This window comes from Cricetulus griseus, chromosome 5, assembly GCF_003668045.3.
Source record: "Cricetulus griseus strain 17A/GY chromosome 5, alternate assembly CriGri-PICRH-1.0, whole genome shotgun sequence".
In the NCBI taxonomy this organism is placed as follows: Eukaryota; Metazoa; Chordata; class Mammalia; order Rodentia; family Cricetidae; genus Cricetulus; species Cricetulus griseus.
Window position 1 is genome coordinate 190,069,244 of NC_048598.1, and position 14,369 is coordinate 190,083,612.

Here is a 14,369-nt window from a genome sequence, read left to right on the forward strand (position 1 = left end):
TAGGGCCAGCCAGGAAGACAAGACAAGCAGGCCCTTATGGACCCCTTCAATGTCACACCTCCTGAGACCCAAGGACTACCCCGGGGCCCTTCCTCCTCAAATCTCACAGCCCTGCTGCCAGCACTGTTCAAACCATGGCAGGATTGCTGATGGGTGTTAGATAAAGATTCCCAACACTCCCCAACCCCTTACTTTGTTGTTAATACTAGGATTTGGTCGAAGGAAATATCTGAAGCTGTTGCTGAGGCTCAGTGGTAGAACTTTAATAGCTTGTACCAGACTCTAGGTTCCTCCCCTAGCCCCTCAAGTGGGCAGCCATTAAAGGAAGTACCTTAAAAAAAATGAAAGTCGCTTCTATCTCTCTTCTTTCTGCTCCTCCATGGTACTAAGGTGTTCCCCTCTGTCCTTTACACACTTGGGAGCTTTTTTCACCCAGCCTCCCAGCAGGCCAGGCCACACTGCATCTTTCTACAAAGGGGACCACGACTTCTCAAGGGGCACCTGCTTCAGTCTGAGTTGGAGCGTGGTACAGTGGTTAAGAGTGGGGATTGTGGAACCGGACTGCATGGGTTCTGGCGGGTTCCTCTCTCCTGGTAGCTTTGGAGGAAAGGTTTTAACTTTAGGTGTATGTGAATTGGGAATAATGGCAGGAGGGACAGAGAAAGGGCTTAGCACCTAAAAATGCTGGTGCTTGAGAGGCACTGGTTTTTAGCATGAGTCCTGCTTGCTAACCAATGTTCCACATTGTCTAAATCCCTTCTGTTGGAGCTCTGTGCTTCATAGCTATCATTTTCGTTAGTGCCAGGGATTAGACCCAGGTGGGAGCCTACAGTTTAAGATACCCCAGCACCAGAGGGCAAGGCTGTGTCCAATGGGAGCAACTGCAGTAGAATGGAGCTAGATGTCACAGTGTCACTGTGGGGAGGGTGACACCATGTGTAACCGGGCTGCTACAGGGAAGGGATCAGGGGCTGAGCCTAAGGTAAGATCCCCCAGTCCATGCCCTTAGTGACAAGATCCTCCAGCCTGGCCAGTCCCCAGCCTCTACTCAGCCCCTGCGCACACACCGTCATTCCCCCAAGGAGCCTTGCCAGCTCCTGGTTGTCATGTCTTGCAGGGGACACAGGCTGCACTGGCTTCAGAAGAGCCCCGTGTAGACCGGCTACAAACTCAACTGAAGGAACTTGTCACCTTCCCCGACCTGCAGTCACTCTCTGACAGCGTGGTGGCTGCCATTCAGGAATATCAAAGGTACCCAGGCAGGTTGAGGGTAGGCAGGACTAGGGGTGGGTGGGACTCAGGGTGCTGGATACTTGGCTTCCTGTGTGTGGAGGATGGCGTGTTCGGGGATGGCAAGTCTCTACTCAGTGGAGACTGCCTGCTCCTCATTCTTGCATTTGGCTCCCAGCAAGAGGTGTGTGAGCTTTGCTTTTCATGGCTCCGAGGCTCGTTTGCCTGGGTCTTGAGTGGCTGGACGGTGGGAGGGCTTTGCCACGCAGTGTCGTAAGGGAGGGCTGCTATGTTAGTGAACACTACTCCTCTGCTTCCGACCATGCTGAGACTTAAGTACCAGAGCATCTCTTCAGCAATGCCTCTGATCGCCTCTCTGCCCATGCATACAGTTGGGCTCAGCAAAGAGTAGAGCATAGCCTCCCTCTGCAGAAATGAGCATTGCACATTCAGGGTGCTCACCTATTTTTTGCAAGAAGGCATCCTAAAAACAGCTCAGCCATCCCAATAGCACCCCTATAGTAACCTTATTCCCCTGCCTGGTTATGAGGGATTCCTTTAGAGTGGACACAGGAGCTTCATCTGGCTGTGCCTCTCATCCACAGCTGTTCATAGGCTCCACAGCTGTAAAATTGGGAGAGTGCCTAGATCCCACTGCCGGATGCTGAAGCAGGGCAAGGCTGGGACTTGGACTTGCTATATACAGAACCAACAAAGGCTCAGTAGCCACGGGTCTCCTCTCCCTCAGCTTGGTCCGCGAAGTTATTGGATCCGGGTTGCTTTATCTGGTGTTGGGTCTTGTATGTGAAAACTTACTGATAGGAAGTAGCTGGGCCTGGCATGATATCTTAACCAGGGTTGAGTTTGGATTGACTGGGCAGAACCAGGTTAGGTCTCCATAGTTTACCCCCAAGGCTTTTGGTCTCCTGCCTTGAAGCTGGGATAGCTCTGTGTGAAGACAACACATAACAGTGCTCTTTTATCCAGAGAGCCTAGCTTTCAAGCTTCAAGAAGGGTATGGCTGTCAGAACATGCCGCCTTTAGTGTCCTCACTCTGAGGGCTGGCACAGGCTAGCTCATTCCGCAGCACCTTCTTCCAGGTTGACAAATGCCCTCAGGCTCAAAGTAAATCTGGGTCCCAGACCCACGTTCTCACCATTTATTTCTTTTAAAACTTGGATTAAGCTCTTGTTTGGTTCTAAGTGGGAAGGGCAGCCTCCTAGCTTTCTGTTACTGGAAGCCTCCAGTGTTACAAATGTCCTTGGGAGCAGTGTGCAGGGAGCAGTGTGAAGGGCATCTAGGATTACGAATGTTTCTAGCAGCGGTGTAAAGGGCAAACTCCTTCTTCACATGAGGAAACTGGGCCTTGACAGTTAAGCCACACAGGTCACAGCTGCTCTGCCTGACTCTAGACTCCCAGCTTTTCAGATATTGGGGACCCAGAGGATACTTGTGTACCTCATTTTCTTGAGCACCTCCAGGCCTGAGGGAGTTGAGGGTCTGTCCTCAGGAAGACCCCAGACATGTGGTCAGTGCTATTTTGTCTCAGTGCTCACAAGTTCCCACCCATTTCCTATGTGTGTGTCAGTACACACTCGTAGCAGCCCATGTGTTAGGAGGGCATTCCCTGCCCCGGCAGCCTGGGCAGAGGCCTCACCCAGGACTGATCTCACTCTCTGCTCTCCGGGTCTGCGCCCTGTGCTGCCCTGGCAGTATGAAGGGAAAGAACAGCAGGCTCCACAATGCAACCAGGACAGAGCTGTGGCAGCGTTTGCAGCGGCCTCTCAATGACCTGCAGCTGTGGAAGGCCCTGGCCCAGAGGCTCCTGGACATCACCACCAGTCTGCCGGACCTGCCCTCCATTCATACCTTTCTACCCCAGATTGAGGTAAGCAGGTTTTGTGGGGCTGGGGAGGTGCTGGCCCAGGGTGTGGCATCTCAGCGGCTCTTCCAGGGACAAGTGCACACCTGGCTCCCCGAGATACCTGGGTCCAGCTCTGTATCAGCCAAGTACCGAGTGTACAGGAAAGGTCATCACTTGTTCTCAGGGACAAAAGTTGTCCTTAGTTCTCCAATAGAGCCAAAGCCTGGTGTGACTTTCACCAACCTTCTGGAAGCTACATGGAATTTTGTCTCCCTTGAGGACCCACCATAGGTAGAGTATTAAATGGCTCTGCAAGAGAGTGCTGTAGCTGTTCATTGCCTTCATTGCATCTTCAGCGACAGCTTGATCAGTGGGGACTTCAAACACAGAGGTCATCGGGCCAATTTAATGGGTCAACAGTGCCATCTGGAACCCAGGCTCTCCATGCTCCAAGGCATGTCTCTTTCTGGCCCCCCACTTATACCAAGTAGCGAGTAGATTTGTTATTGGTGCGAAACGCATAGGGGCCCGAGGACTCCCTCCATCACCGTTTTCACTGCTAACAAGGAGATAAAGCCTTCCTGGGAATCTTTCATCTCATTGGTCGGGCAGGTCCTGTGACTACCCTTGAAACCAGTGCCTGGCTGAAGATGGTGAAATTGTCATGATTGGCTGTGTCAGTGACACTAACAATTCTGGACCTTCAGTTGGGCACAAGACAAATGTTGGCTGTTTGGAGAGAGAGGGATGGTTACAGGGGGAGCATTTGGCAGCATCCACCACAGAGTCCCTCAACACTGGGGCTTTGATTAGCTCATAAACCCTGCTTTGTGCTACCATTGAGCTCTCAGTCCATGAGATGCTCTTGTGTCCGGGATTCTCAGACACACAGAGCAGAGAGAGGCATGAAAATGTGCTAGGTGTCAACTGCATTTTATATTAGTTTTTGTTCTGATTATAAAAACATGCCTACATTCCCCTGAAAGCATAAAGATTTCTGAAAAATTAAACAAAAATAGTTTACCCACCACCCCACAAAGCACAGGACCATCATCAACATATCAGAGTGGTTTTCCCCTCACCGTTCTGGCTTACTGGGTGTTGCTGGGAGAATCTTTACTCAGGGTTGACCCTGCTCCCCCTGTAGGACACTGCTCAGCCTGCAGCTTGGAGCTTGCACATGTGTGAGCCTGAGGTTGATGCTGGGAATAACTGATTGCTCTTCACCTTATTCACTGGAGCTGGAGTTCACGGGTGTGGCTGGTCTTGCTAGCCAGCTTGCTTTAGGGATCCCTGCCACCTCTGCCTTCATAAGCTGAGATTACCATTGGGCCACCACACCCATTTGGGTTTCTTGGGATTCAAACTCAGGTCCTCAGGCTTGTTTAGCCAGCACCTCAATTGTTGAGCTGTCTCCCCAACTTTAATCTCTCCCTAATTATTTATTTTATTTAGTTTTTTTTTTTTAGTTTTTGAAACAGGGTCTCACTCTGATGAAATTCATCCCAACCTTTCCATGTGATAGACAGAAAAATCTAATTAATTTACAATTTTTGTGTATTAAGGATCGTGTCATATAGCTGTAGACTTTGGAGATGAAGGCAGGAGAATTGCTATGAGTTCAAGACCAGCCTAGGCTATTTAGTAATCTTCAGGCCCGCCTGGGCTATAGAGTAAAACCTTGCCTTGAAAAAAGTCTATTGTCTCCCAGTTCTCAAGGCCAGAAGTCCAAAAGCAAGGTGTTTTCAGGAATTTCAGAAGGTCTGTGGTGATGGTCTCTGTGGAACAGTGGTTCTCCACCTGTGGGTCGTGACCCCCACAGGGTCAGAGACCCTGAATATCAGATAATTACATTATGATTCATAACAGTAGCAAAATTATGGTTATGAAGTAGCAATGAAAATAATTTTATGGTTGGAGGTCACCACAACATGAGGAGTTGTATTAAAGGGTCACAGCATTAGGAAGGTTGAGAACTGCAGGCGTAGAGGCTGGTGAGGTGTGGGGGGTCAGCTCTGGGGCACCAGCTTAGAAGCAACAGGCAGGCAGGTTCTGTGGTCCAGGGGAGAGAGGCTGAGCGTGTGCCATAGCTGGTGGTGGTGGTGATGGAGGGGACAGGGTTTCCCAGACAGGAGGGGGATGAATTATTTCTTGGCCTTTGGTAATGAGATGCTGAAATTCAGGGCATCCTCCCAGTGTATTCCTGTCATTCTGCTTCTACTGTACTGCTTCTTCCAACACCTGCAGAGTCACCGCTCCCACACAGCAGTGGTAGGAAACGGTGTAAGCTTGGGACTACCTGGCTGTCTGAGGTGCATGGGTACCTTGTCTCCCACAGGCGGCCCTAGCCGAAAGCTCCCGCCTGAAAGAGCAGCTGGCGATGCTGCAGCTGAAGACGGACTTGCTGGGTAGCATCTTCGGCCAGGAGAGAGCAGCCGCTCTCCTGGAGCAGGTGGCAAGTTCTGTGAGGGACAGAGACTTACTGCATAACAGCCTTCTGCAGAAGAAGAGCAAACTGCAGGTGAGCGCATCAGCCGCTCCGCCCTGGAGCTCAGCCAGAGGCCGGGCACAGCCCTTCTTGGTATTCTGATTTCAGCTCCACCCCTGCCCAGTGGCTCCGGATATATGCCTTGGTTTCCCACAACCTCAGGTTTTGTGTCTGTAGCTAGGGCAGGACCCTCATGTGACCCCTCTCACTGGCTCCCTAGTCACCTGTCTGCTGCTGGTCACTCCTACCCCTGTTCTCTATGTTTCAATCAAGTCTCGCTATCTTCTGCAGAGAGGATGGACAAGCAGAGATGGGGTGGGCGAGAAGGCTCGACCAGTGAAGGTGCTAGCTGCCCAGCCTCTACCTGATTTCAATCCCCAACTCCTACAGTTGTCACCTGACCTTCCATGTTTATGTATGTGCGTGTGTGTGCATGCACACGCAATATATACATAAATGAATTAAATGTAGTAGAAAATGCAGATGCAAGTGTTTGCTGATTTTAACCCACCATGATCCTAGGAGTGAGTGTAGGTGGAGTTTTTCATCAGGACTGCTGGCCAGCTCCCGAAAAACCACACAGACTTAATATTAATTATAAATGCTCAGCCGATAGCCTAGGCTTATTACTAACTAGCTTTTCCAACTTAAATTAACCCATATTTCTTACCTATGCTCTGTCACATGGTGGTACCTTTTTTTCAGCACAGCATATTCATCTTGCTTCTCTCTGCATCTCCTAGCAACTCCTCCCTTTTCTCCCCAGGCTCTCTTTTTGGCTGCATGTCCCGCCTAACCTTTTCCTGCCTAGCTATTGACCAGTCAGCTCTTTAGAGTAATACATATTCACAGTGTACAAAAAGATTGGTACACAGCAAGTGAACGTTATTAATGGCATGCTCTTGACTGCATTAAGTCAGAGCAAATGGCTTGGCACTCTGCAGACAGCCTGTTCTAGCTGCCAAATGTTTGCTGAGTGGCCAGTTATACCGATAATAATAGCTACGGTCTACAGGTGTTGGCTCTGAGCCAGCCAACTGCTAATCTTTGTCCAGCTGACACTATGGGGGAGGTGCCACCGGTTTCCCTGTTTTACAGGTGAGGAGAGTCTGTCAGGTATCTCATGGTAGAGGAGTCAAGGTTCAGGCTGCATCACCTAACTCCAAGCCCTCAATCTTACTTCATCTGCAGGATGAGGCAGGGTTGCAGGAGCTGGGGGAGCCAGAGAGGAAGTGAGGTCTTCACTCTGAAGCCATCGAGGCTGCTGGTGGAGACAGCACACAAGGGCAGTTACAGAAGGTGTCTTCAGAGCAGTCTAAGCAAAGCAAAGGTCTAGAGCAGTGGTTCTCAACCTTCCTAACACTGTGACCCTTTAATGCAGTTCCTCATGCTCTGGTGACCCCAACCATAAAATAGCGTTTGTTGCTACTTCATAACCATAATTTTGCTACTGTTATGAATCATAATGTAAATATCTGTGTTGTCCAATTGTCTTAGGTTCCCTGTGAAAGGTTCATTCGACCCCAAAGGGGTCTCCACCCAAAGGTTGAGAACCTCTGATATACAGGCTGCTTTTGCTGCTGCTGCTGCTGCAAGGGCCCAGGCAGTGGAGATGCTGGTGTCTGCCAGGCAGTTGGCCCAACTCTGCCTCTATAGCACAGAATCAAACGGAAATGAGTAGGCGGGGCTGAATCTAATAAAATCTTATTTATAAACAAGCTTCTGGTGAGAATTGGTGTATGGGGGAGGGATGTTGGTTTAAAGTGTGGTAAGACAACACTAGAGTGGCCCGTCAGAGACGGCTTTCAAGAGGAGATGGATCCAGAGGGAGTATAGTGAGAACCACCCAGCCCAGTGTCAGTTCTTACAAGGTGCTGTGAGAAAAATACTTCATTTGTAGTTCTATTTGCAGAGCCTGCTCGCCCAGCACAAAGACTTCGGGGTGGCTTTTGACCCCCTCCACAGGAAGCTCCTAGACCTCCAAGCCAGGATCCAAGCAGAGAATGGGCTTCAGCGGGACCTTCCTGGAAAGCAGGTCCAGCTCCTAAGGTTGCAGGTGAGGAGTAGCTCTGTCACCTGGAACACTGTTGCCTGCGCGGGCACTCCCCCTTCTGGCAGCAAGCTGCAAAGCAGTAGCCCGCCTGAGCCCGAGGTCTTTACTGCAGACCTGACTCAGTAGATACCAGCTTATTCAGCTGGCAGTTCCTGGGCTGGGCTGTCAGCACACCCAAGTGAGTCGGCAGGGGCTGCAAGCAGTTCTTTTGTTTGCCCTTGGGTTCCGAAGTCTGAACAACGGCACTCAGTTTGGTTCTCCTTTTATTCAGTTTGGGACTTCAGCCAATGGGGTGGTGCCATCCACATTCAATGTAGGTTTTCCCTCTTCCGTTAAGTCCTATTTGGAAACACCCCACAGACATACCCAGAGGGGGTCTCCTAGATGATCCAAATCCAGTGAAGTTGACAATGAGTACTAACTATCGTGTGAACTATTTTTGTTGAGTCCGGAGACTTTCAGTTGAATAAACCAATTTTGCGATTAGGAAAATGTTTTATATCATGTGTGGACTGCATGCAGGCGGGTCATTGGTAATCGCTGGTCGGCTGAGGAGCTTTACTGGTTTTTATCATGCACAAGACACAATGTTTATTGTTTCAAACCCAAACGCAGTTCCTATGTAAGCCGACAGCACTCTCTGGAAAACATTAAGCGTGGTACATTTTAGGCTCTAACACTGAAGTGAGTATAATTCTTCATAAGAGCCAATGGTCACCAAGTGAGAGTCCAGACATGAGTTTTTTCCCCAGGACGCTGTCTGGTCTTTCCTATAGTTTATTTTAGTAGTACCCCAGGATATTTGTGTCTGAATTTTAAAGATTCATTTGCCCTGAAAAGGAATCTATTGGACCACCCATGTGGTACAGCCTCTGATAGAGGGAGCATGCTATGCTGGGAACCCCAACCAGGGACTCTCCCATTCAGCCCCTACCCCACTGGGCCTCCAGCATGGAGGGGCTTCTAGATGGAGGATTTTCTGGGTGGATGGAGGGGCTTCTGGGTAGAGGATTTTCTAGATGGAGGGTCTTCTGGGATGGATAGAGGGTCTTCTGTATGGAGGGGCTTCTGGGATGGAGGGTTTTCTGGATGGAGAGCCTTCTGGGATGGAAGGTCTTCTGGGTGGAGAGCCTCCTGGGATGGAAGGTCTTCTGGGTGGAGAGCCTCCTGGGATGGAAGGTCTTCTGGGTGGAGAGCCTTCTGGGATGGAAGGTCTTCTGAGTGGACTGCCTCCTGGGATGGAAGGTCTTCTGGGTGGAGAGCCTCCTGGGATGGAAGGTCTTCTGGGTGGAGAGCCTCCTGGGATGGAAGGTCTTCTGAGTGGAAGGTTGTCAAGCTCACTTGCTCTTCTCTCTATCACAGGGCCTGCAGGAAGAGGGTCTCGATCTGGGGACACAGATAGAGGCTGTGAGGCCTCTTGCCCAGGGGAACTCTAACCACCAACACAAAGTGGACCAGATTTCCTCTGACCAGCAAGCCCTGAAGAGGTCCCTTGAGGTAAGGGACCAGTGAAGGGCCTGAGCAGCAGGGCCAGGTCTTAGACTCCTGCACTCGTAGGGCCTTTCTCCTTCCACCCTCCATTCTTTCCAACCTCTCTTTCTTCTCGTCATCATTTGTGTAACTTCTGATCGTGGAGCATTTTCTGTATGCTGGCTGTTGTTCTGGGCTGCAGTGTTCTGGGCACACACTAACAGACAGGGCCCGGCTTTCCTGGGGATTAGGTGGATGGATGGTGAATCTACCAGTAAGTGAGTGATGCCAGGGTTTCACGTTGTGATGAGGGACACAGATGGAGAACAGAAAAGGCTCCCTTGTCCCATCTGCTTGTGTGGGTACACAGTTCTTGTTTGTGTCCCCTAGCCCTGGTGGCCTCAGAGCCTTGTTTACAGCACCCTCTAGTGGCCCTCTGAGCACTTTCTGGTGCACAGGATTGATTGCATTTCCTGCAGTCAGAACCCCAGACTTTCTGACAGTTGACTGAGACAAGTAGGGACACAGGCTCCAGGCGCCCTACACACCCTGATTCAGACAGGCCTGGGTCTGCTTTTAAATTAAGCCCCAGGAGCTGAAGCTGATCCCTGGCCACACCTCAAGAAAACTCGTGCCAGCCACCCTGGCCCTGTACACCCAGTTTCCATGGTGAACACCTTCTTTTACCATTCTGAAGCTAGCAGGTGGACACACCACTCTTACAGACAATTTAGAAATGTCTAGACTAGAAAGAAATCTTTTAAACTTTATTTTTTGTGTGCATTGGTGTTTTGCCTGCATGTATGTCGGTGTGAGGGTGTTAGGTCCTGGAATTATGGACAGTTGTGAGCTGCCATGTGGGTGTTGGGAATTGAATCTGGGTCCTCTGGAAGAACAGTCAGTGCTCTTAACCTTTGTGCCATCTCTCCAGCCCCTAGAAAGAGACATCATAATCAAGTCATACATAAGTGGCTTAAGATAGTCAGGAAATATTCCCTTCATGCCACAACCACTAATGTCACATCCTGCAGCATGGCTAGCAGTACCTCTAGGGGTGAGATAACAAAGCACAGTCCTTTGTATATAGTATAGGTGTGTCCCCAGACAAGCCAGTGGTCTTGTGGAACTTCAAAGACCTCCTTGTACCTGTGTGGAGTTAGAACCTGTCTTAGTTAGGTTCCTGTTGCTGTGGAGAGACACTATGACCACGGCAACTCTTTTATTTTATTTTATTTTATTAGTTCAAGCTTGCTTCACATGTCAATCCCTTCTCCCTCTCCCTCCCCTCCCCCCAACATCCCACCTGCCCCTAGCCATCCCCCCTCCACTCCCCAGGCAGGGTAAGGCCCTCAAAAGGGGCTCCCCAAAGTCTACCACATCATCCTGGGCCAGGCCTAGGCCCTTCCCCATGTGTTACGGCAACTCTTATAAAGGAAAACATTTCATTGGGTGGCTTACAGTTCAGAGGTTCAGTCCATTATCCTGGTGGAAGATGGCAGCACGCAGGCTGACGTGGTGGTGGGGGAGGAGCTGAGAGGTCTACATCTTGATCTTCAGGCCACAGGAAATGAACTGGGTCTACACCAAGCATAACTTGAGCATCCAAGACCTCAAAGCCCACCCCCATAGTGACACACTTCCTCCAACAAGGCCTCACCTACTCCAACAAAGCCACACCTCCTAATAGTGCCACTCCTGTGATCTTATCGGGATCCATACAAACATTCAAACTACCTCAGAACCCAGTCCCAGGCCATGGCAAATAGGCTTCTAGTCTCTGTGGATATGGGCAGGCATGAGACAATTTTGGGGGAGGTGGAGCAGTTCTGTCTCCCTCCATGGAGTGGGAACAGCTTACATTGTCTGCTACTTTTGGCCCCTGATCCACTCTCAGCCACAAATGCTTCCCCAGGAGACTCCAAGAAACATGGTGATGCCATACACCAGGAACTAAGGAGCCCTGTTGGCCTAAGCGACACCTTGGGTCTGCATGAATTCACTAATCCTGCTGAGTAAACTTGCATCTGTTGTCTTGGGGGCAAAGAAAGGGAATAGAGAGATAGGTCATTGTTCTACCTTCTAGAAGCCCCTAGAAGCTTCAAACATCAGCTCCAAAAACTATATCCAAATGATGAGCTAGGCCAATCGTTAGAGGACACATTTACTGGGTGTCATTAGAAGTCCCAAGAGGGTGATATCCCATCATGGTTCTGTAAAGAGAAACTGTACCCCTTATTCAGACATTCAGTGCTTGTTAAGTCTAGTGAGTATAAACTCCTCCTTCCATCACAGCCAAGTGGCCTTCATGTCCTGTCGTCACGGTGACAAAGACGACATTAGAAAGGTTTGCTTGGTTCATAGTTCCAGGGTGTAGTTCATCACGGTTCAGGGAACCATGGTGGCAGGAACTAGAAGCAGCCACTGGGTCTTCAAGTATTAGAAGTACTTCCCTCTTCAGGAAGTAAAGAGAGATGGACTCTGGAGCGCTATGCAGACCAAGCTGGCCTTGAACTCACAGAGATCCAACTGTTTCCAGTTTTCTCCTTTTTCATGTAGCCCTGGGCCCTGGCCCATGGACTAGGGCAACTCACCTTTATGGAACATCTCACCTCAGTTAACCGAACCTAGACAATCCTTCAGAGACTGTTTCTATGGTGATTCTAGATCAGGTCAAGAAAGGTTAACTATCACATCCACAGGGAACATGTCAGAGGCCACAGGTCCCTATGGCAGGAAGCCCTGGGGGGTAGTTAGTTAGTATTGGTACCCAGGTCCTGGCACTGTGGATTCAGAGGAGCGGGGCTTAGAAAATGTTTGAAGCCATCTCTGATGAGTTGTTGTAGGTAGGTGCAATATGTGGAATGCTAACCACCACCCCCCCTTTGGGCTTATAGCCCCTTGGCAGGGGCCTGGCATCCATATTTCTGCCAGTGATTTTTTTTTTTTTTTGAGATACAAGGAGATAGGAACTTTGGAAGCCCAGCATAGAGGCTTGAGACCTTCAGGGTAATACAGTGAGAATAGCGGCAGTGGACAGGAATCTGAATGGTTCATGGTAGGCTGAAAAGGGGACCTCAGAGAGTCCCAGGCCAGGGGACCAGGAGAATGGAGATGTCCTCCTGAGGACAGTGCCTAGCTTTTTTGGAGGCAATGAAGAAGAAGGCCCATGATTCAGACTTCTGAGAAACTGACAGGCCCAGGAAACAGGATGCAGGGATGGAGGGGAAAAAAGCAAGGTAGCTTTGAAAACCTTTGAATAGAATCATAATCATATGCAGAAAAGAAAATCTCAAAGAACAAGCAGCTCCATGTAAATTCCCCCAGACAAAACCTAGGATGGTACCAGCCTGCCTCATGCCCCGCCCCTATGAACTGTCTATCCCTTACCCAGAAAGACAGCCCTGACCTCTGAGCTGTTTGTTCCACCCCTCCACACAATGCTTGCAGGAGTCTCCACCATGCTGTAGGGGGTCTCAGGCTGCTCATTGTTTTTAAAGACTATATTTATTCTTTGACAATTTCCCACATAATCAATCTTCTTCTTAACGCTACCCCCTCCCTTCTGAACCATCCCCAGCAGGTCCCCACCCCACCTTCATGCCCTTTTCCTTTTTTAAAAATTGTCATCCACTGAGTAGTTAGTGCTGCCCACATGGGAAGAGGTGCTTGGCCATCTACCCCAAAGAAGAAATGACTCCTCATTCCGCAGTAAACTTCAGCTGCCAGCAACTTCTCAGGCAGGGGTGGGGCCTCTGGAGCCCCTCTCTTACCCGAGCTGTAGTGTTAACTGGCTTGGTGTTGTAACCGTAGCTGCTGTGAGACTGTGAGGGATATCACGTCATAGCATCCTTCCCATCCTCTGGCCCTAACAGCCTTTTCACCCCATCTTCCATGTTGGTCCCTAATCCTTGTTGGAGACATGCAGGCAGGTCTAGGTATCTTGCAGAATTGGGGTATCATCCACAGACTGCCTCAGGCAGCATTCAGACTTTCCTGACCCTCCTGGCTGTCCCACAGGACCTTGTGGACAGGTGTCAGCAGAGCGTACAGGAGCACTGCACCTTCAGCCACCGGCTGTCAGAGCTGCAGCAGTGGACCACCCTGGTCACACAGACGTTGGAGTCACACCAAGGGGATGTGAGTCTGTGGGATACTGAGACCCAAGAGACTGGACCCGAGGTAAAGTGCTGGTTCATCTCCCTGCCCACATTCTCCTAAAGCATTCTGAGTGAACTTACTGGGGTACAGAGATCCCGCCAGACCAGTGCCTCACATGTGTGTGTGTGTGTGTCATCCATGTGTCCCACAGAGGCTGCTGGCTGAAATTCCAGAGAGAGAGGTCCAGCTGTCCCTGCTCCAAGCACTGGGCCAACTTGTGATGAAGAAGTCTTCCCCAGAGGGGGCGGCCGTGGTCCAGGAGGATCTGAGGAAGCTGATGGAATCCTGGCAGGCCCTGCGTCTGCTAGAGGAGAATCTGCTGAGGTAAGGGCCTTGCTTGACTCCTGGTGTCCTTAGAGCGTATGACTGAGGGGTGTGTGCCAGGCATGGTGCTGGGAACCTGGGGATATCCCCATCTTTGATCCAACTAGTGATTCTGGTAGGGTTCTGAGGACTGGAGGACACCCCTTACTGTGGAGTTAGCCTCCAGCCTATTCTTGCCTGAGATGACTCCTTTATCTACATTGATAGGTATGTGTGCCTTGCTGGTATGGTTTAAGAGTAAGAAATAGCATGAATGTGCCTGGGAAACTTTCTGGTGGTCCCAAATGGTGGCTGCTAAAGTTCTTAACGGTAGCAAATCGTCCAAGTTTCTTTGGTGCCCCGGTACTATTGCTTCTCTGGGGACTTGATGGATACTCATCACGTGGCTTGCCTTGAGTAAGTATACTTGTCTTCCCAGTCTCATTAGAAACCAGCAGCTGCAGAGGACCGAGGTGGACACAGGGAAAAAACTGGTTTTCACCAACAACATCCCAAAGGCCGGCTTTCTCATAGACCCCCGGGACCCCATTCCCAGGCGGCGGCATGGGGTGAGTACATCTCACAGGCTTTGGGAGAAAGGTCAGATCCAATGTCAATCGGGGAGGTGGGGGCCCCAGACCATGTGCTTAGCTCATAGGATGTATCTACTTTCTTGTTGCTTGTCCCTCCCTGATGCAACCCCAGAAGCAATGCATTGCTAGAGGACTGCGGATCCTGGCGGTCTTAGATTTCAGAGGTCCCAGAGCACATCAGAAGGTCAGGAACACCCCTGGACAAGACTG

At 50.3% G+C, this 14,369-nt stretch overlaps 1 protein-coding gene across 4 annotated transcripts in view; it reads left to right on the plus strand.

The window, feature by feature from the left end:
* Syne3 (spectrin repeat containing nuclear envelope family member 3) overlaps nucleotides 1-14,369 on the plus strand; it is an 81,303-nt gene that overhangs the window by 46,590 nt on the left and 20,344 nt on the right. For all 4 annotated transcript variants that reach the window (XM_027416469.2, XM_035445505.1, XM_027416471.2 and 1 more), the window contains exons 7-14: nucleotides 1,118-1,251; nucleotides 2,944-3,118; nucleotides 5,433-5,615; nucleotides 7,495-7,638; nucleotides 8,998-9,132; nucleotides 13,123-13,284; nucleotides 13,415-13,587; nucleotides 14,006-14,135. In XM_027416469.2, the coding sequence (XP_027272270.1) occupies nucleotides 1,118-1,251; nucleotides 2,944-3,118; nucleotides 5,433-5,615; nucleotides 7,495-7,638; nucleotides 8,998-9,132; nucleotides 13,123-13,284; nucleotides 13,415-13,587; nucleotides 14,006-14,135 (1,236 nt within the window). The remainder of the gene's footprint in view (nucleotides 1-1,117; nucleotides 1,252-2,943; nucleotides 3,119-5,432; nucleotides 5,616-7,494; nucleotides 7,639-8,997; nucleotides 9,133-13,122; nucleotides 13,285-13,414; nucleotides 13,588-14,005; nucleotides 14,136-14,369) is intronic.